Genomic DNA, 23,554 nt, shown 5'->3' with positions numbered 1-23,554 from the left:
TGGCAGTGAAAATCTGGGCAAACGGAGACTCTAAGGTGGACTGTGTCAGCCAACGGATTCTGGAGAGATTTCATCATGCTTGGAACGGTGAGATTGGCAATAAAATATAAATAACTTAAAAAATTTAAAATATATTTGTTTTAATATAAAACTTTGGGAAAACAACTTTTTTTTTGCTATTGAGCAAAAGTTCATTTTCCTCAAATTTATAAAATGCAAATTAATAAAAAAATATTTCTGCAATTGGGAAAACAAATTTACTTTTTATTTTCAGAATTAAAAAGTTTTTTTTGGAAAAGATTCACAGAGAAGGAGAAACAGAGAGAAAGATTTTCTGTCCACTGGTTCACTCCCCAAATGTCCACAACGGACTGAGATGAGCAGATAGGAAGCCAGTATCCAGGATCTAGGAGTTTCCTCTGGGTCTCCCATGGCCTATTGAGCCATTACACTGGCCCCTGGGTTATAATTCTTGAATTCACTAATGCACCGGACAAACACTTAATTTTGTGTACATTCCCAGTGTTGTGCTGAGCTCAGTGGGTGGTGATTATGTGTGAGTATGTAAGAAAAAATCCACTGAGTCGTGTGCTTCAGGTCCGCGTCCTTTAAGGGACATATGCCTCTTTAAAACTCCCTAAGAGATGATGGTGACTTAAGTAGTAACACTGTAGGGATTGAGAAAACAGTGGAGCACGGGGGATGCCTCCAAAGCATCTTATCTATGCAACCAAGGCAACGATCATACCACTGACTGAGAGGTCCTCTCCCCGTCTCTCCCCACTCTCTCCAGGTACAGGAAGAAAAAGCAGATAGGAAACAGTTGTCTCATCCACTTTCCCCCATTCCTTGATTCTCCTCACCCTAATTTCTGGTCCACACAGGTGATGCATCATTTTTAACTATGCAAACATCATCAAAAATAAATTCATAAAAAAGCCAGTGCAACATCAGCCAGATGGTTTCTTTTTTTTTTTTTTAAAGAAATATTTTATTTTTATTTGAAAGGTGAAGTTACAGAGAGAAGGAGAGACAGTGAGAAAGGTCTTTGATCTGTTGGCTCATTCCCCAAACACCTGCAATGGTCAGACTTAGGCTGGTTCAAAGCCAGGGCCAGGTATTCTTTTCTGGGTTTTTCACATGAGTGCAGGGGCCCGGGTCATAAGCAGGGAGCTGGCTCAGAAGTGGGGTAGCTGGGATTTGAGCTGGCACCCATATGGGATGCCAGCATGGTCAGCAGTGGCTTAGCCAAGTATGCCATGGAGCTGGCCTCAATCAGAACGGTTTTAATGAAGATGAAAACTTGACTATAATGAGTTCAAAATATAGTGTGAGGAGTGGGATACAGAATTTAGACAGCTTTTTGAAGAGCTCTTAAAAATACTTAATTACTTGTTTACTTTTATTTATGCATTTGTGTTTTGGTAAGTGAGGATGGGACAGTGCTGCTTGAAAGAGTTATGGGGCAATGTGAGGGTTTAGACTGAAGAATACGAACAGTTAACACTCAAACATAGTGCTAATTTGCGAAGCTATCATTTCAAAGGGAAAAGATATCTTCATTCACCTGTTGCCCTTTACATCAGTTAGATAATGCATATTCATATCGTTTAAGTCAAATATTTGCTATGGTAAAAATAATGAGTATTCGAAAACTTAACTACTTACAGAATTCTCCTGTGGCTTTATATCTACAAAAGACACTTTCTTCTCTCCAGGCGTGACGCGTTGTCTTGGTTTGGGTCTTGGTGCCTAAGAGAAATCATGTGTCTCACTGAGCATGATGATCACTGCATTTGCATTTGTTTTCTTTTCTTTTTTTCCCTAAGTTCTTTTCTCCCTTCCCCCCCGCCTTTTTTTTTAATTTGAGAGGCACAAAAGGAAAAAAAGACAGACAGATGGGGAGAGAGAGATGGTCAGAGTTGGTACTTGCTGGATTACTACCCAAATGTCTGCAATGAACAGGTTGCCACCTGGGGGCAGCAGTGGGGAACTCATCTCCAGTTTTCCCTGTGGTTTTCAGCAATCCACCTGAACAGCCACTACCAGGATCCTAGTGTCGCAATGGGGGAATGCTGGAATAGAGAGGTGGAGCTCTCAATCAAACTCAAGTCCTCAGATGTGGGTAGCGGGGATCTTAACAGCTGTACCAAACACCCATTGCCATTACGGATATCTCTATCTGTACTATTTTTTTTTTCTGTAGGTATATGACTATTTCTGAAGTTTTATATCAAATTTTTATACTAGGAAAGACATTCAAAGTTACCTCAGCTACGGTGCTAACAGAAGAGGTTGGAGGTAGCATGTGAGCAACTTCTGGCTCTTCTTTGTATATGAAGTTTCCTAAGTCTTTAGTTGTTAATGAACCACTTGGTGAAAGGTACGTAAATTTCCATTTCAACGTAACATGGATGGTACCTGCAGGATGCTTTTGATGATCTGTTAACTCAAATATTCCTGTTAAATCAAAATACATTGTACTCAATGCTCAAGTGAAGTTTTGTTACCTTCAGAAATAAGGAGGAACAATGAATTACTCCTAACTTTAAAAATCAGCTTGTATTTCACTTAACAATTTCAATGGAGAATAAAAAGACAGAAGGTTCCAAGATAGATTCACCTCTCAACAGGTATGTTTCAGAAGTTAAAGCATCAGAGATAACACTGATTCAAAGAAGATAAATCATTTTATGAATATATTAATCCATCAAAATTAAACTCAGAAGTATACACTTTCAACTAAGATACTACCTAGGGAATAGCTCAAGCACTGGCACTTGCTTTAAACTGAGTATCTCTGTAAGAGACTTGTCCTAAAGTTTAACACATCATCAAGATTTGAAATGTCAAATAATTTATGTTTATAAAGGAGTCTTAATGTTAGTATATAATCTTATACATAATTTTAAATGTAATTTACTAATTCAGAATTTTGCCAAATTAGCAGAACAGCAAAAAAATTCATTTAATAAACAGATCACTCAAAACAAATAGCAGATACCATAAGTGCTACCCAGTTGAATCTGTGTGTGTCACAGATTTTAATCATTGCACTAAACTTCTGGGAAACGAACAATCTCTAACTTGAAATAACGAAACTGAATGAGTAAAACCAATGCGTGAGGGGTCAAACAAAATGAGAAGCACTAGGGCAAGAAAATGTACTGAACTTCACAGGAACACTAAGGAACTGTGGGGCTGCCTTCATTCTTGTTCCCCCTTCTCCAAGGTACAGAAATCCCAGCAGGGTGGGCAGACTACAAGGATTGGTGGTTGACATTATTTGGAACATACAATGTTGATAACCTCATGTCTAGGACCATTGTTGAAACAGTAGCAATCTCAGAGGCAAACAATCAGGGAAGGCTAATGTCACAGCTAACTTGAAGTCTCAACACTGTTTCAGCTAACAGTCTGAAAGGGAGATGCAAGCAAAAGCAAAGCTAAAGTAGAGGACCCCACTGACGCTTCAAAGCAGGGAAGGCTGTGGGGACATGCACTAAGCTGTGTGGCTGCTCAGGAAAAACCAGAGGGCATCTCAGTAAACTAACTGTCTTTGGTCAAACTAGGGGCCCAGCAAACACACAAAGTAACAGTTGATGCAGATTTATTCAAAGATCTGATCTATGAGTGTGTTCGGCAAGCCGCAGACTGGCCCATGGTCAAAGGTTGTATCTGGGCACATTCTGGCATCATCACAGGCTTACTACTTAGTTATGTTGACTTAAGTACGAGTAAAACAAAGAAATAAAATGTTGCAGAGACATCAGGAAACAAACTCTACAGAATTAGTTCAGTAAGTTCAGTAAACAAACTAGCAACAATAATCACCGTGGGAGGATGCCATAAATGTATTATTCAAAATGTCCAGTTTTCAATAACAACAAGAATACATGCAATCAAGCAGGATGTACGATGCACATACAGGATACAAGGTATCAGCAGACATTCTCTAAGGAGGCACAAATGACAAAGCAAATACAAGCAAACAGACTTTATAGCAGCTTTTATCAATCTTCTGTGAACTGAAAGAAAACCAGTATGAAGAATTAAAGGAAAGTATGATGGCAATGATCTGCCAAATAAAGAATATGGTAAAAGATTATATAAAAACAAGTAAAAATTCTGGAGTCGAAAAGCTACTAAAATGAAAAGGCTCAACATGAGATGTGAAGTGGCAGGAGAAATGATCAGATTTCAAGTTTGATCATCAGCCTGAAGAAAGAGAGGAAAAAATGAAGAAAATAAACAGGGCCTCTGAAACCTATGGGATATTATTAAAAATATCAACACACATGTGATGGAAGTCCAAGGGGAAGAAAAGATAGAACAAATATTTAAGAAATGTTACAAAATCCCCCAATTTAGTAACATTGTATTATATAAATGAGAAGCTCAATAAATTTCATGTATCATAAAACACATGGAGATATGTGTTTAGACAACAGTCGAACCAAAAACAAACTTGAAAACAGTATCAAGTAAAGGTGAACCACAAGAATATCGACAGCTAATCAGAGATAATGGATGACAAGACAGTGGCCTGAAGTAATCAGGACTGAATGACAAAAAACAAACACGCAAATAAACAACAACAACAAAATCTGTTGATCAAAAATATTATATCCAGCAAAGCAATCCTTCAAAAAATAAAAGCAAAATAAAGATATTCTCACATAAACGGGATTGAGAATTTCTCTGCCAGCAGACCTGACTTCTAAGTCCTGCCACAGAAAAGTAATCAGGGAAAGTGACTGCAGACATTGTTACCAGTTCAAACAAACGAACTGAGACAAAAAAAAACTAAGTAATGATAAAAGACATTGTAAGTATAGTATATGAGATTTTTCTTTTTTTCTTCCTCTTAATTGACTTAAAAAGACAACTGCAGAAAATCAGAATTACAAATGACATTTTTGGGCTTTTGCATGTATGTGACAACAGAGCAGGGAAGAGGGAAAACAGAGGTATTTTGGAATATGGAAATGATGTTAGGCAGAATTAAAACTCACAGGAACAAATAAAGATCATCAGAAATGATAAACATGTAAGTGAATATCAAAGTGGACTATAATGATTTATTTTCTCCTTCTTTAAAGAACACATAAGTATATAAAGCAATAATTATAGCACTGCATTACTGGGTTTGTAATACAGAGCAATATTAACACATATCTATGATAATAACAGTGCAAAAGAGGGGAGAGGACATGGAATTTTTAAAGGCAACATTTTAATTAAATTAAGTCATCGTTACTTTTAAGTGGACTGGGACAGGAAGGAAGCTCAGTTGAGGTATCATAGAGGTTTATCATTACAATTTCATAGATTCAAGAACATAGGCTTACCTGAGATGCACCTGTCATGTGCCAATGAAATCAGAGGCACACTGACTTTTCCTATGTAAAGATTTTCCTGGGAATCACTATCGTCAAACACATAAAAACCCAGAGATTCTGACTTAAGGTATCGATCCAGATCCATATTCATTGGCACTGGGAAACACATATGATCATCAAACTGTGGATCACTGCTACTGGGAATGATGGCTGTATCATGGTCTGCAAAATCATAAAACTTGTACACAACATATGGGTGTGGCTGCAGGTGGCTTGCTTGGGACTGCAGGTGGTTGCAACATCTTATTGTAATGTGAAGTTCATTTAAGTTGCCATCTGTGGAATCTGCAGAACTGAGCTGAGCAGTTTTAACTGGTGCTTGCTGACTTAACTGGAAAAACATACATATTTTTATTACAGAAATAATAGAATTGAAAGACAAGCAGTAGGTGCCAACCCCCAAACATCAATTTTGTAAATGGAAAAAAGCTGTATATTTTGCTGTATAGTGAATTTTCAGTAGAAAAATCTTATTGAAAGTCAGTCCTGGAACATATCTGAACACATTATCCCATGCTAACAGCAACAAATACGGTAAGCTGAAAACAAATACACAAATTGGTGCTAAAACAAAATAAAAGTTAATATCCCTTTATTATGCTTAACAAAATAATTTATTGGTAAAAATGAATCAAGTAAAGAAAGGGTCCAATGGAAGTAATATCCTAAGTAGAGGACACTCCGTTGGCCCCCCAGAATGATGGTTTTGCGATATTTGAGTTGGCTCTCATTGTGCTCCACTGAGGTCTACAGAAGCAGATACCTGACACTGAGATTATCTAGTATTTCAAAGTTCAACTGCCACAGGAAAGAGAACAGTGTCAGACATAAAAAAAGCTAGAACTAGGGAGACATTTTAGGAGACAGGGGAGCAAAAGGGGCCTATGATCCTGTTCGAACCGTTAATGGCCCGAAAACAAGTATTCTAGAAAACTGTTTGATCTTCCATAGCTGATGTTATCTGGGACAAACAAACAAACAAACAAAAATCCCAAGTGTTTCAGGGCCTTACTTAGTTTACTGTTGAATTATCTTCCACAAAGGAACATTCCTCTGCATTTCTAAATTTGGACTGAGCATCTGGGACCCTTGACCCTAAGCCGAGCTCGGAGCCCCAGTCTCCTGAGCAGAGGCATCTGGCGGAGCTGAAAGGGGAAGCCTGAGATGGGATTCACAGTGCGGCTTTCCAGGAGCTGGGCTGCTCTTACTTATGGAAGGCTGAACGGAAAGACGTGAGAAGCACTTCTACTGCTTAGTCCCCCAATTCAATCAGTTAATGACTGATTCAGCCAGAAACTGGGAGTTTAAAAAAAAAACATCAAAAATGTAAAACCACATGATCTGATCTCCTTATGTCTAATTTTCATTTCCATTTCCAAAGTACGCTGTGAGAAACACCAGGCAGAATGACTTCTAGCACGTGGGACCCACTCCTTCCTATGTGTGAGAATCATGTTCTACTAGTCATGGTTCTTTCTTTTCTTTAAGATTTATTTGTTTCTATTGCAAGTCAGATTATACAAGAAAGAAGGAGAGACAAAGATCTTCCACTCCCCAAGTGGCCCAAATAGCCAGAATTGAGCTGATCGAAAGCCAGGAGCCAGCAGCTTCTTGCAGGTCTCCCACGTGGGTGCAGGGTCCAGGGTTTTGGGGGCATCCTTGACTTCTTTCCCAGGCCACAAGCAGGGAGCTGAAGGGAAGTGCAGCAGCCGGGATACAAAATGGCCCCATATGGGATCCCAACGCTTGCAAGGCAAGGACTTCAGTCACTAGGCTACCGCGCTGGGCTCTAGTCATACATGGTTCTTTAAGTGGAATTTAAAGAACTCAGTTCATCTAGCAAAAACAACAGAAAGGGAACTTGATATAAGGCTATAAGAATATTTCATGTAACTACAGCAGAAATGCAGGAAGGTCTTAAAAAGACAGTGGGATTGGAAAACCAATGCAATTTGTTCTCTATACGGTATCCATTTTTCCTCTGTCTGCTCATTATCATACTCGCTTTTTCTCTTCAGATTTATTTTCGATGTTTCGCTGGTTAACAGTAAAGATAGCTGTCCACAGCTCCCCGCATGGTGAGTTTTGCTTTCTCTTGATCTCAGAAGGCTGACTCAGATTAATCCTGAACTGCAGTCAACTGGAAAATCCTGAATCACTAGTTAAAATTGGGTGGGGAGTGGGAGAAAACAGAATCACCCAACATTAACCTCGGTGATGCAATGGGGTGGAAGGAAGTTCCATGAGAAAAAAGATAAGTATGACACGAACAGACATTCACAATGTTTCTAGTATATTCTAAATATTCTACCCCAATATTAAACATAGTTGCATATTTTATGCTCCCAGCTCAGTCACATTATATACAAAAAGCCTTAATATGAAGAATCCTATGTTTAATTCAGGGCTTTCTGCCTTCACCAGAACACACAATCCATTTGGAAATGTGGTCATAAAAAGTCCATGAGAGGTCCATGTGGTGACTCAACAGGCTAATCCTCCACCTGCAAGCACCGACATCCCAGTGGGTGCTAGTTCACGTTCTGGCAGCCATTTCTGATTCGGCTCCCTGACTGTGGTCTGGGAAAGCAGTGGAGGGGGGGGGCCCAAGTCCTAGGGCCCATGCATCCACGTGGGGGACCCAGAGGAAGTTCTTGGATCCTGGCTCTGGACTGGTTCAGCTCTGGCCATTGTGGCCACCTGGGAGTGAACTAGCAGATGGAAGATCTTTGTCTTTCCTTCTCTCTGTACAGCTACTTTGCAACTAATAAATAAATAAGTAAATAATCTCCATGAAACATAGTTTGGGAAATGCTGCTGCGGAGTTATATTTAAAGTTACAACTCTCAGCAACAGAATATTCATTTTGCATTCTACTTTGCATTTTAGCAACGTAGCATGAGGAAACAGTTTAAAAGAGGGATAATAACTGACAGCTTAATAACTTTATATCATTAACAGAAGATGTTAATGAAAGTTTCTTGATATGCGATAGTAGTTATACGATTTTATTTTACCAAAGGATGTTGTTTAGCAGCACAAGGTGTTCCTTTGGGTTGGTGGGACAATTCTGTATCTTAATTATTATGATGGTTCTATGAATATACATATATAAAGCTGCAGAAATACAGGAGTGCAGGTGAAAGCTGAGAAGATTTGAATAAGGCATATACCCTAGTTAACTGTACTAGTTAACTGGACTCAACGTCAATGTCCAGTCTTGACTGTACTACAGTCATGGAAGACATTACAACTGGGAGAAACTGGGTAAAGGGCACATGACAACTCTCTACACTATTTTTACAACTTCCTCTGAGTCGATGATTACTTAACAATAAAAAGTTTTTAAAAGCCACTTGAAATAAAAAGAAAAAAAGGCAACTTGATGATTGTAAAAGAAAGTAATTTCAGTTTAAAGCATGACATAAAAGGAAACATTATACAATTTCCATGTCAGAGAAGGGCCTTAAAGCCAAACATGCTTACCAACGGCATTTTATCTTGGCCTTTTAAATTTGATGTTATGTATCCCAAAGCCTTTGCTCGTTCTCGATAAAGTCGAATTGCTTGATCCATGGGAACTCTTAATCGGAACCAGTATTCTACTGTGCCAAAATTTGGGATGTTTCCTTTAGTTCCTACAAATCAATGTATAACCCATGGTTAAAACAGCACCATAAAAGAAAATACATAGCAGTGGGAAGAAAAAGAACCCACATCAATGGCAAGAGGCATTAAGAGGATCGATTTTATACTATATAACTTCAATCCATGATACATGACTGGCAAACACCAGAGGAAGAAAATGGTGATTTTTCAAATATTAGTTTCACTGTATGTGAAATATTAAAGAACTATGTCAAAAGGAGGTTGAGTCATTCTAATTCACACTATTTGCATACTTCTGATCTATAAAAGTTCAAACACTGAAGCAAATATTTCCACAGATTCTTTTTGATGCTGCAGTGCTCTTTAAAAACAAGTTACACTCAGTGTAATTTACATACAAAACCTCAAAATTATAAATACAACATTCCAACTTCGAATTCAGCCTTCAAGAAAATTTGGCACTCTCCCATCTCTCTACTGTGGCACTAGTATACGGGAAACCATCAGAACCATGCCAAACACTCACATACACTGTACACAATATACTGGGCAGTGTTTGAAAAATTACTCAATGGGCCATATACAAGATATCCACATGTGTCCAATTACTCACGTGTACTGTATGCAATATACCCATATGCACTCGCACGTACTGTACAGAACATATCCATACATATTCAACTCCTGGTGTATATTCATCACAATATATCCTCCATGTGTGTTCAATCTCTCATGTGTACCAAATACAAAACATCCACACACATTTAACTATTCACTTGTACTTTAAGTAACGTGTCCCCATGTGTTCAATTACTCATGCATACTGTACATAATAAAACCCCACGTGTTTCTCTTGCACATCCTTGGCACTCCTCTGATTCCAGGCAGCTCTTCATCTTACTTCCTCTGTGAAGACTTCCACTTTTAAGGCTCTCAAGAGACATGACAGCCTTATGTTTTCTTCGCTGAGCTTGGGTGTACCAAGCAGGGCTCCAGAGTGCCTGTTTGCTACCACACTGAAAGTTTCTTGAGGGTAAGGACTGCAGTTCCCATCAGTATATTCTAACCAGAGGAATTAATACATAATGAGCATTCAAGATACAGCAAATTGACACTGGTCTATGCATGAGCCTTTCTCAAGACACCATATTATTAAAAAAATTCCCACTACTTTTTAAAGAAAGATTTATTTATTTTTATTGGAAAGGTAGATACACAGAGAGGAGGAGAAACAGAAAGGAAGATCTTCCATCTGATGATTCACTCCCAAAGTGGCCACAATGGCTGGAATTGAGCCAATTTGAAGCTGGGATCCAGGAGCCTCTTCCAGGTCTCCCATGCGGGAGCAGGGTCCCAAGGCTTTGGGCCGTCCTTGACTGCCTTCCCATGCCACAAGCAGGGAGCTGGATTGGAAGTAGGGCTGCTGGGATTAGAACCGGAGCCCATATGGGATCCCGGCACATTCAAGGTGAGGACTTTAGCCACTATTGCACTGGGCCCCTCACCACTTCCTGCTATCTCAATTTCTTTCTTGCTAATGGATCATTATCAGGACTTAAACATGATTTATTACCTGTCACCATTTTTAAAAAGCTCCAAGACTATTAATTTACCCACACATTGTTTGTACATGCATAGAAGATATTTAAAAGAACATGCATCTTTCAGGGTAGATGTGGGACAAAAGAGGGAGGCAGGTATTTATTTTTTCATTCTTGAATCATGTGACTATCTTACCTATGCAATCCCTTCCCCAGGGCTGTCTTGTGGCTCTCTGGGTTAAGTTGCTGGGTTATGGCACTGGCATCTCATATCAGAGTGCCTGCTCCTGATCCAGCTTCCAGTCAATGCACCTGGAAAGCTAGTGGGTAACGGTTCAAGTGCCTGGTCCCTGCCACTCACCTGGATACCTGGATACCTGGAACGAATTCCAGGCTCCTGGTTTCAGCTTTGCCCAACCTTGGATGTTGTGGCCACCTGAGAAGTGAACTAGTTAGATGGAAGATCGCTCCTTCTCTCTGTCTTTCAATAATAAATCTTTATCCTAAAAAAGTCTCTGCCTAGATGCATACTTTCTCCTCTTCTTTCTTTATTAAAGATTTATTTATTTGAAAATCAGTTATAGAGAGAGAAAGGAAAGGGGGGAGAGAGGGAAAGAGAGAGAACGGCCAGAGCTGAGCTGATCTGATGCCAAGAGGCAGCTTCTTCCAAGTCTCCCATGAGGTGGCCCAGGGTCATTCTCCACTGTTTACCCAGGCTACAAGCAGCAAGCTGGATTGGAAGTGGAGCAGCTGGAACTGCCACCCTTATGCGATCTTGGCACGGCAGGCTGAGAATGAGCCTGGCATGCTATTGTACTGGCCCCAGGTCTTCTGCCTTAAAACGATTTTTTGAGGAGCGGACATTTGATCTGGTGGTTGAGATCGCGCTGTCCTGTATCAGAAAATCTGAATGCCTGGGTTTGTTTCCAGGCCCTGTTTCCTGACTCCAGTTTTACTCCACTGTAGACCCCAGAAGGCAACGGTAGTGGCTCAAGTAATTGGATAAGTGTTAGCCACAGAGAAGACTTCACTTGGGTTCTGGGATTTCTGGCTTCAACACAAGTGCAACCCCGGAAGCAGGTGTTGGGCAGAGTAAACCAGCAGATGGCAGGGCTCTCTCTCTGCCACTCAGCCTTTCTTTTTCTTTTTTAAAAATTAGTCTTGGGAGTATCACATTCTCTTGGTTTTCATCCCATCATTGGCCACTCCTCTGTTCCTTTTGCTGGATCTTTTCTCGTACCCTCAATTTTGGAGTTTCCAAAGGTTCAGCCCTTGCTCACCTTCTTTTCTTTATCTACATTCAGTCTTTATGTGATATTGTTGAAGCCCAAAGTATAAAGTATCTTCAACATGCTAATGACTTACACTTTAAATCTCTACCCCTGACCTTAGGGTACTGCAGCCAACTGGCTACCTCCGATAAGACCACTTGCATGCCTATTAGGCAGGCCGATGTTAACCAGTACAGAATGGATTTTTATTTCTCACATCTGTTCCTTTCCTAGTCTTTCCTATCTTGGCAAATGGTGATGCACTATTCTCCAAGTTGCTCACATCAGAAATTGATGTCTTTTCTAATTCCTTCATTATCCAGCATTCAACTTATAAATTTGAAAGAGTTAATATTTACTGAATATGACCATTTCTCATGACCACTTTTAATGCCATTTTACCAAGCCACCATCATCTTTGCACAAATCAATGCATTAGCCCTATTTTCCCCTCGTCCCCAGTTAGACTATTTTTTTTTTCAGGGCATTCAGATTTTTCTAACACCTATCAAAAACAAAACTCATTATAACCTATAAGACCACCTAATATGACGTGGTACCTCTTGCTCCAGCTGCTGGCCGCCTTGCTGTTCCTCCAACAGGTAAGTCTGTTCCTCCTTCAGGACTTTGGGCATGTTATTTCCTCTGCCTGACCATTCTTGGCTGAGATCCTGGCCTGGCTCTTCATTCAAACCTTTACCAATGTCAGTCCCTGAACGAAGCTCTGATCTGAACAAGCATCCATTCATTTCTCCCTTTAATCCTTAATCTCTGGCTCTCATTTCATTTTCTTCATGTCTGACTCTCTCTATCTCTGTCACACACACACACAGGTATATATGTTTTATTGTTTGTTTTCTCCCCTACAAGGCAAAGTAGACAAGAGTTTCGCCTCTCCACCTACCACTGATCACTATATTCCTAGTATATAGTAACAGTGGTAACATGAAAGGTCTTTAAAAATTGAATAAATATTCTGTAATTAATATTTAATCAAACATGAGTATCAGTATGGTAAACAAATACCAGGAGTTACATATTTTTAAAAAAGTAACAGTCATGGCATTTGTAACAGTTGTCAACTGTGGGCAGACAATACTGTCCTTAACCTAGGGGCACCTAAAAGGTAGAAGATACTCATGCAGAACACTATATGGACACGCATCTGAAGCTAATAAATTGTACTTACCCACCAAAGTTGCTGTGCAAAATATCCTGCCATTTTTTTCCAGGATCTCTTGAAATCTCAGTTGGCACGCTGCAATTGTTTCATAATCTGTGCTGTAAGCTTGGTGGACCTCAAGAGTGATGGAATTCTTCTGAACATATTGCAAAAATAAGTCATTAACATGAACAAGGTACTGGGAAGTGAAGTTATATTCTGGGTGAAGGCCTCGCACTATAGGAGTCGTCTGTAGCTCAAAATCATAGAAAGCATAGGTACAGAAAGTCACAGGCTCTTTGTCTCCAGACGCTTGTAAAACTTCAGAGGAAAAGGTTACTTTGTTGATGTGGATTTCAAATAGATTTTCTCCTCGTTCTAGATGGATGGTTTCATCAAATTCATCAACAGAGTCATCTGGCATGATTTCTGGTTTAAATCTGTATTGCTTAGTGCCATAGGCAATATCCTTTAATTGGGCTGCAAGAGAAAGCAGAGTTAACAGAGATTTTTAAAATACTGCTTTATGAAGATACAAACTGTTTCTTAAACTAGTAAGGAGTCTGAAGGCTTCAGTGAATGCTCTCAATCTTAAATTTTATAACTATATTCATTTTCCATAAATAATATTTTACCATCCAGACATCAATTGCTTTGAAATCACTTAATAAACAGCAGCAAAGTTGCAACTTCATGGACAGGTACTGTGTCACAGAGGTTGGGCCACTCCCATCCCATACTGGAGTACTGGTTGAAGTCCCAATACCTCACAATTCCAATCCAGAGGAAGCATCAGAGGATGGTCCAAGTGCTTCTCTGGTTCTTCGTTCCTTTTTTTCTTAACAGATTTGTTTGAAAGAGAGAGAGGGACACACAGAAAGGGAGACTGAGATTGTGTAGCACTGGCTCACTCATCAAATGGCCTCAACAGTCAGGGCTGGGCCAGGCCAAAGCCAGGAGCCACAGACTTTATTCTGGTCCCCCACATGGGGGCAAGGGTCTAAGTACTTGGATTATCTTCCACTGATTTCCCTGGCCACATTCACAGAGCAGCTGGCACTCAAAGGGTTATCTATATGATGTTCAGCATTGAAGGTCGTGAAAGTCTGCTGACTCTTCAGGGGTTTCTTTTTCTCTTATGGTTTCCTGGTGTTTTATGTTATGATTTTTTTCTTTTTAGCTTATTTTGAGAAGTGATTCCATACTCTGTTGATGTTTGATACTATCAAATATGTATTTCTATTTAAGAAATAGCTTTTTACTGACATATAATAGTCATACACACTTATGAGGTACAGTATGATAACAATAAATGCATATATTGTGTAATGAACAAATCAGGGTAATCAGAATTTCCCCTGCTGAATGAAATTCAATTACTTATTTCATGATGGCCGTCTCCCAGGTTCTGCAGCAGTAGAAAGCTGGAACTGGGAGTGGCAGGCAGGAATCAACCCAGGTACTCCAATTTGTGACTTACATGTTAAGAACACCTTAACTTCGAAGTCAAACACCTGTCCTTCCGTTCTACATTTTGGCTACTTGTATCAAATAAATTTGTTTTAGCTTCTACACATGAGCTATTTATCTTTCTGTGCCTGGTTTACTTCATTTAATACAACGTCCTTCAGCTCCACCCATGCTGCTACAAATAACAGAATTTAATTCTTTTTTTTTTATGGCTAAATGTGTTTATATACTATAATTTTTTAATGCACAGAATAAATACCCTGGCTGATTTTCACCTTGTCTATTATGAATAATGTTGCAATGGGCGTGTAGATGCCCCTTTGACATGATGACTTCCTTTGCATACATTTGTATACTCAGCAGTATCATATGAATCATATGATAGTTCTGCTTTTAGTTTTTTGAGGAGCTTCCATGCTACTTTCTATAATTGCTGTGATAACTTTCATTGATAAATCTCTGCCAATATTTGCTATTTTTTATTGTAGCCATTCTTCTGTTTTAATATTTATTTAGAAACTCAGATTTACATAGAGAGGCAGAAATCTTTTATTTGCTACCTCCTCCCCTAGGTGGCCTCAGTGACCGACACTGGACAGGGACAAAGCCAGGAGCCAGAAGGTCCATCTGGATCTCCCATATGGGTGTCAGAGGCCCAAATAGTTGGGCCATCTCCTGTTATTTTCCCCAAGCTATCAGCAGGGGGCCAGCTGGATCAGCAGCTAGAACATCCTATATGGGATGTTGCAGGCAGTGGCTGTACCCGCCACAATGGCCCCCATTGTAGCTATTCTAAATGGGGTGAAGTCACATTTCATTGTAGTCTTGATTTGCCTTTTTCTGATGATTAGAAATGAAAAAAAAAAAAGAGTTATCTCCAAATACTCAATCCAAATGCCTCATGTAGACAGCAGCATCCCGTTTACTGGGACCAACACAATGGCCCCCAGGGTCTGCAATGATGGGAAGTTGGAACTGACAGTCCTCAAGGGTTGCATAAGATACTAACAAGTAAATGGACGGTTACATTTTCTTTCTAAGACACACAGAAGGTAGGGTCTTAGCTTATTTGTGCTGCCCTTGCAGAATAAGTAAATGTGGGTAAGAAACAGGTCTGTTTCTCACAGTTGTGGAGATGGAGAAGTCCAAGGTTAAGAAGCCCACATCCAACAAGGGGCGTCTTGTGACATCATCACGTGATGCAGAAGAAGCAGAAATAAAGGATGCACAATGGAGAGTAAGAGGGGACCGAATGGCATTTACAATAAACCCGTTCTCACAACAATGAAGTCACTCTCAGGAGCACCAAGTGACCTCATCACCCTGTCCAAGGCCTCATCGCAGTACTGGTTCACTGAGATTCAGTTTCCAACACAAGAACTTTAGGACATATTCAAATCATAGCAAGTATCAATGAAACACTGAGGAGAGAATGCCTATTTCTGCCTCAAGATAGGAGGAGCCTTCACAGCAGACATGGAGCCTTTGAGGATGCTGTAATTCACTGCTACGTCAAAGTCCCTGAAGGCACTCCAGGCAGTGAGTGAGGCCAGTAAAAATGCCCTGTTTGAGAAACTGAAATGTGAATCCTTCTATTTGGAACTCAGACTTGGTAAAGGTAGAGAAACTGGAGATGGGATGGAAAGAAAAAAAAATTAAACCGTATTAATGTGGAGAGCTGCTGAGATTTGAAAGGCAGAATTACACAGCAAGGAAGAGAGGGAGGAGAGAGACTCTCTCATCCTCTGGTTCATTCTCCAAATGGCCAAAGTCCCCCAGGAATAACCCTGGCTGAAGCCAGAAGCTGCAGCTTTTTCCGGGTGTCCCCCATGAGGATGGGGGCCCAAGCACTCAGGCTACCTTCTGCCTCCTTCCCAGGCACATAAGCTGGGAGATGGATCAGAAGTGGAGCTGCAAGTGCCAATGTGGAATGACAGAGTCACAGGCAATGGCTTAACCTGGCTGTGGCACAACACTGGCCCCTAACGGAATTTTTTTTTATAAGACAGGGAATGATAAACTCAGAACTGCATTTCAGAGTTTATGCTATAGGTAATGGGAAGAATGGGTGAGTTTTTTTACTGAGCACTACTTGCAATAAAAGGTACACATTGCTCTCGGACTTTTGGAAAGCCCTGCTTAGTCACATGTTCGGTCTTTCCACATCAAGCAATGCAGTATGGGCATCCGTGAGGGTCTCTAAACAAAACAGTTGGGAGGGTCTGTGATGTCAATGCGCCTTTAAGAGGATACTAAAAAAAAGATACTCAGATGTTACTTGCCCTTTTAATTTTTATTCCCTACAAGTTTACAATGATTTGTGATATCACAACAGATTAAATGCAGAAACTGATTTTAAAAAATCCAGCTGTTTTCTGTTAAGCACAAACCTAAAATGATTCACAAGAATTCTGAACAATTAAAAAATCGTAAATTTAAAACGCCACTCTTTCAGAATCTTTTAAAATATGCAGTCTTTTTAAAAATACTATAATTTATGTGAAGGTATAACAGGTTTCTTATTAAGTTAACATGAATTACAAAAATTCTGGGGCTGGCACTGTGGCACACTGCATGACGCTACGGCAGGTTAAACAGTTGCTTGTGATTCTGGCGTCCCATATGAGTTCTAGTTTGAGATCTGGCTATTCTGCTTCGGCTCCCTGATGACACAGCTGGGAAGACAGCAGCAGACAGCCTGGGTACCTGGGCCCCGTCACTCACGTAGGAGACGTGGCTAGACATCCTGGCTCTTGGCTGTGACTTGGCTCACGTAGGAGACAGAGCTCACTCACTAGACAGCAGCAGATATTCAAGAATGACAAAGTAGGGCCCGGCAGCATGGCCTAGCGGCTGGAGTCCTCGCCCTGGACGCACCAGGATCCCATGTGGGCGCCGGTTCTAGTCCCGGCAGCCCCACTTCCCATCCAGCTCCCTGCTTGTGGCCTGGGAAGCCAGTTGGGGACGGCCCAATGCTTTGGGATCCAGCACCCGTGTGGGAGACCTGAAGGAAGTTCCTGGCACCTGGCTCCGGATTGGCGCAGCACCGGCCGTTGCGCTCACTTGGGGAGTGAATCATTGGATGGAGGATCTTCCTCTCTCTCTCCTCCTCCTCTGTATATCTGACTTTCCAATAAAAATAATAATAAATCTTAAAAAAAAAAAAAGAATGACAAAGTACTTATCATTGTAGAACTCACACTGCGGAATCACAGATTCCAGGCCGCTAGGATTAGGTCTAGGAAGCTACATTTTGAGTAAGTTCCTTGGGTGATTTTCATAGTTCCTGAAGTCTGAAAATCCCTGCCAGGGCATTTCAGGTGGCTGGATGGCTAATAGCAACTGGAGCCTGTGTCCTGAGTTAGACTTGACAGCAGGGAAAGCTATGCCTTGAAATCAAGGTAGGAAGGGGGTTTAGGCAGGGAAAAGAGCGAGAACAATGACATGATGGAGGACACTGGTTCTGAGCAAAACGAACCTGGCAGAGAGAACGCAGACCTGGTGGGCTGAGGTATACAGGTTCCCCAGAAGAGAAATACCAAAGAGGGTGGCATTATTTACTTACTTATTTTACTTATTTTAGTAAGTATCAAGTTACTCATTGGTACTTTGAAATTCAACCTTCAGTACTGCATCAAGAAAGAAGAAGTTTTATAAACATTCTGGAGTAATAGAACATGATAAAGGAAAACTGTCTTCTTCTGCTTTTTTTTTTTGTAATTTTGACTCAGGAAAAGTGAAAGGACATGATGAGAGCAGACTTAGATGACATATCCCACTGCTATAAATCCACCCTTCCAGTCACTGTGGCAAGGAATCACGTACCTTCCAGCTTCTGGATGCGTGAAGCTCTGACATCAAGAAGATGAACATACTGTTCCAATCTGAGCTCATAATCTTGCTGCAAATTTTCCATCTTTTGGGTCACTGCTTCAACTTCCATCTAAAAAATAAGAGATAAAAGTTCCAATATTTATGATTAACTGCATTTTCATTTTTCAAAGGGTACTGTGCTTTTAGCATTTTTTAGATTTTGGAGATATCTGGAAGTACAAATAGTGGCTTCCAGAACTCAAACAGCTTAGAGTTTAGAAAAGTATCCTTAAATGTGTTCACAATTCAGAAATAAACTAAATTCAACATTGGATTCTTCTTTGGGTGGCAAGCTTTTATTCTGAAGAAACTAACATAATGTGGTTGTGGCAGGAAAATACAATTCTTTTGTAGAATGTATTAATAATAACATGAATGAACTATTGGCCACTATTCATTCTTAAAATCAGGGACTTAAAAAACATTTGTTTCTTCTTCTTTGTTTTTTTTTTTTTGCTGACAGAAAAGTTTATTTGCGAAGGGACCAGGTAAGCAGGAAGGGAGAGGGAAGGGGAAACACCTCCAGAGAGAAAACCAGTAGGTGGGGAGCCTCTAAAAAGAGGAGGGAGAGACACCCAAAACATTTGTTTCTAAACTTTTTATTCTAAGAACTTGTTAAAAGGCTAAATTCCAGGAAGTGGTAGAGTGTGATAACAGATACCAGCCTGCAGTGTTGGCATCCCATGTCTGCACTGGTTTGAGTCCCAGCTGTTCCACTTCCAATCCAGCTTCCTGCTAAAGCATCTGGGAAAAAAACAAAAGATGTTGGGCCCCTGCATCCACCTGGCTTCTGCCTTTGGCCTGGTCCAGCCCTGGTCCTTGCGGTCATTTGGGGAGTGAATCAGTGAATGGAAGACATCTCTCTTGCTCTCTCTGTAACTCTGCCTTTCAAATAAATAATAAATATTTTGAAAAGTAATTTAACAGTACATTTTATAGAAACCCCACCCTCTCAATTTAGTATTTAACATTACCTGATAGTCTTTATTAATTTTATGTTGCAGAATCAGCATTTTTCTTGTTTTCTCAAGTTCTTGCACTGTTTCCGCATGTGTGGCTTGTAATTCTCTCATGGAGCGTTCTATATCTTTATTATTTTTATTGTCTACTCTCTCTAAAAAGGAAAGGTCTCCATTTTTTTGTTCTTTTTGAGCCTAAAATAAAACATGGTTTATTAATGAAACAAGAATTTATAAAATGTGATTGTGTGAATTAATATATATAATGGCAAAAAACAATAATCAAAAACAGCCGTACTTCCAGTTTCCCATCAGGAATAAGGTGCTACAATATATGCCTGCATAGACAAGTGTACAACTACAGAGAAATTTAAAAAAAAGACAATGTTTTGTGTTAGGTTATAAAAATTAAATTTATTTATTCCTTCATTTGACTGAAATCTACACTGTGATCTAAAGGGAAAAAAGAATATTTTCCTGTGGTTTTCTTATATGATATTCCAGAATTGGAAAACATCTTCATACTATATTTATAGTTCAATATTTTACTTAAGATAGCAAAAAAAAAAAAACCAGTAAGTTCTTATGGGGAAGAAAATTGTTGGTCAGTTTTATACTGAGGCAGGTATAAGCAAAATGTTCATTACATCTAAGTAAAATGCTTTAAATAAATTTCTATTTTAATGTAGTTTTGGTATTATGAAACATGCATATGCTATGTCAACTGACACAACACATATGTGCACCTATTTATACACATACCCTTATACATACAAACATGTGCATTAAGTACCTATAAATATCAGAAGATGTACAGATAATTTATTTTCCAAGCAGAAGGGTACAGATAAAATGACATCATTACACTGAAATGGTTATACACAGACATGAAGTTGAGAAAGTTACCTTTATAAAGAGGAGAGCTTCACTCAGTTCATCAACATTAATTTCACTCTCCTGCAACAGATTAAGTAAAAGCTCACATTGAGGCATTAGAGGCAAGTACAACCACAACCAATGAGGTTAATAACCCTATGAAAAATATGCTGCCTGACACCTTGAATTAATAAACCACGTAAAAGACATTCTCACTATATTCACAATATGAAACATAAGCCACCAGATACCATACCAAGATACTGCTATTCTTTTGCTTTGTAGTATAAAGTTTTCTCTATGAATAAAATTGGTTTTTTCCTAAATAAGAAAATAATTCACCTGATTGTAAAACTTCATGCGGTTTTCAAGTTCATCAAATTTTTCTTTCTGCTCCAGATACTGTAACTGTAATTGTCTATTCTCCTGCATGAGTTTTTCATTTTGGTCTTAAAAAATAAATTCAACACAATTAGAAAGGTTAAGTGACAATGAGGCCTAACACACACATTTTAAATGAATTAGATTTTTGTTACACACCAAACTTGGTTAGTCCTGTTTTGGTCAGAGAGGAAACTGAACCATCCCCTAGACAAAGGCAACAGGGAAATGAGGAACAAATGAATACCATCATGTGTGTACCATATGAATCACTAACTTATCAAAAACTCAAGACTGAAGTTCACAGCATTAATACAAGGAAATTGTGGCCTCTGGGACTTCAAAGAAACATTCTATTTAAAATGCCTAAGAATATGTTTCCAAATGTTTGATTTCTACTTACTTAGTAAGGGCCCTGAAAGGCATGCAAAGAAAAATTTTAGTCTTTTAGTTTTCTAATTGATTTTGCATTTTCTTTTCCCCCATAAAGTCTTCCTTATTAAAACAAGATGAGAGCTCTGATAAATGCTAAATCCATGATTTGATCAGCCACACCTCCAATAAATCTTGTTATGGTGGGAGAAGTGGGATTCTCCACTGGTGAAATGTTGTACTGAAGCTAATCGCATGTGTGTGTGTGTGTGTGTGTGTGTGTGTGTTTCTTCACTGAGTTCAAGCCATTCGTCAGTAGGATAGGAAAGTATAGCGGTTCTTAAAGAATGTATATGGAACAGGTCTGCCTAGGCAGTAATTAGCATGACTCACAAGCAGGAGTATAAAACCACGTGTACAGAAGGCAGGAGATTCACAGGGCCTAATTTTTCACACCTTGGATGAGACATGCTGAATTCTGCTAAAAGGTACATAACAATCAGCTACCAAACCTACTGCTCTCTTTGGTCCCCCGTTCTTGGGTGCAGCCTTCACTAGAACCCACTGAACCCACTGCTGACTAAGTCGCAACCCGGACATCCCCAGTATCTGCAGTCACTTCAAGTCTTTGATTTAAATTGTACATTTTTGTTTCCTTTTCTTAAAAAAAAAAAAATCCACACATCTGCCAGGAATTCTTTCATGAATTCATTTGCACAGTGACTGCATTTTATGTCAGAGTATTTCTGACTTATGAGGTTTTGTGTTCACAAGCTATAATCACTACATAAAGTAAAAGTGCTAAATTGAAGTTAAAAAAGTAAAATGTTTAAAAAGAATGTAATGAATTTGTATGTTTTAATGTCACAGATTTCCAAAAGGTCTAAAAAGTAAAAAAAAAAAAAAAATGGATTTGTGACCATTTGGTTTACAGAGACACTTATTATCACACACACACACAAATACATTTTTATCTTATTGATAGAAGTTTACAAGGCTACCCTGCAGGATATACTGCTCACATCTAGTGAACTAAAAGAATTTCCAGATGTGAACAATATCTGGAAATGCTGAAGGTTAAAACTCAGACACTTGTTTGTAAATGAAAAACTGGGATTAATAACATATGAATTCTCATAAAACTTTATTATAGAATCAAAATCCAGGGCTCTTTATTTTATAGCTGGTTAGGTTAAATAATATCCATACTGAATGATGACGAAATACAAAGTAGGTGGATTTGGTCAGAAGGATGGAAAAGCAAAGGTAACTGAGACAGAGCTGGATAATTTCATTAACTGAATAGAGCAGCTTTTAGGGGTTCTAAGCATGAAGTGAAGTGTAAAGAACATGACTACTCCAGCTTAATCCAGACACATTATACTTTGATCAGTATTTTATGCTCTATTTCTATTTACTGCTCTTCCAGTTTTTCCGGAGCATGGTTCCTGAGAATGATATGCTATTAAGCATAAATAAACTTGTTTACATGTTTCTGCCCTTTATTGATTTCTTTTGCTACAACAACTATGTATCCACACACATTTTTAAAAACAAGGGTCTTATCAGTGCAAAAACTATTGAGTCCCCGTAACCTTGCTTCCATTTAATTTTATGTAGAACTATCAACTATTATCTTTCTTTTCTCCAAATGTTTATTGGGGGATGTAACTCCTGGGTCTTCAAAAAGTAAAGAAACATTTTAGCTCAAAGAGGAAACAGACTTGCTGAATTGTAATATGAAAAATCAGAGCACGTTGTACAAGATGAACATTAACCTCCTTACCTTATGATTTGACAAAAAGCAGGTTAGGCTATACAGCATTTTATTCGAGTGAGATAACATTTCACTCTTTTAAAATGATGTTCTTCCAGCACACTATTAATAAGCAGGGTGCAGAGAACAATTCAACTAAACAATTTTCAGAGTGCCTTTGTGCTAATGTCTTCAGCTGTGATCAATATAACCATATGCACTATGCTGAATTATGCATTTCAGCTAAAGATAGAAAGGAACTTTCAAAAGCAAGCCCTTAAACACATGCAGTTAATTTAAGCATTAGCCAAATGCAAACTGCATTTACATATCCTTCCTCTACATATTCACACAATCTGAAACTAATTTGTACCTTGAATAAAGAGGTGAGTCTTCTCTAAAAATAATTTGCCAGTTAGATGAATGACTACAAGGAGCCAGGGAAATCTCTTCTGGCAAAAAACACTTGAGACATGAAAAGGTGAATGTGTGAAGAGACTTCAAAGCAAAATTAAACAGTTTCAAAAGCTGCAATGTGAAAAGGAACTTTCTAAATATTAAAAGATTCCTTTAAATAGATGATTTCGATTTTTCTCTAGGGGAAAAAACTGTTTAAGGTTATGATATTTTTCTTATAACCTATTGTAACTTTATTATTATTATTACATAAAAACAGAAACTTCATGTACCGAACTTGTAAATTTGAGGTATCTCGGCATAAAATGACTAGAAAATAGGTTGCATTTAGAAAATAAAAGATTCGGTTCTAGTAGTTTTTCCTTAGAAAACAAATGCATGGATGTGTAGAAAGATACTGCTCATAGTACTCAAAACTGAAGCTACTTAGAGATTCATCAGGAGATTGCTAAGTAATCAGTTACA

General features: G+C 39.0%; 1 protein-coding gene across 2 annotated transcripts in view; it reads right to left on the bottom strand.

Annotated features, from left to right (window-relative positions):
- RPGRIP1L (RPGRIP1 like) overlaps window positions 1-23,554 on the bottom strand; it is a 98,967-nt gene that overhangs the window by 37,105 nt on the left and 38,308 nt on the right. For both annotated transcript variants that reach the window (XM_004584117.4, XM_058674537.1), the window contains exons 11-19: window positions 20,506-20,612; window positions 20,194-20,244; window positions 19,303-19,482; window positions 18,281-18,398; window positions 13,013-13,465; window positions 8,889-9,040; window positions 5,352-5,733; window positions 2,270-2,460; window positions 1,669-1,752 (exon numbers count right to left, since the gene is read on the bottom strand). In XM_004584117.4, the coding sequence (XP_004584174.3) occupies window positions 1,669-1,752; window positions 2,270-2,460; window positions 5,352-5,733; window positions 8,889-9,040; window positions 13,013-13,465; window positions 18,281-18,398; window positions 19,303-19,482; window positions 20,194-20,244; window positions 20,506-20,612 (1,718 nt within the window). The remainder of the gene's footprint in view (window positions 1-1,668; window positions 1,753-2,269; window positions 2,461-5,351; window positions 5,734-8,888; window positions 9,041-13,012; window positions 13,466-18,280; window positions 18,399-19,302; window positions 19,483-20,193; window positions 20,245-20,505; window positions 20,613-23,554) is intronic.

This window comes from Ochotona princeps, chromosome 16 (assembly GCF_030435755.1).
Source record: "Ochotona princeps isolate mOchPri1 chromosome 16, mOchPri1.hap1, whole genome shotgun sequence".
Taxonomy (NCBI): Eukaryota; Metazoa; Chordata; class Mammalia; order Lagomorpha; family Ochotonidae; genus Ochotona; species Ochotona princeps.
The sequence above is the reverse complement of the archived record's forward strand: the minus strand, read 5'-3'. Positions and strand labels throughout refer to the sequence as shown.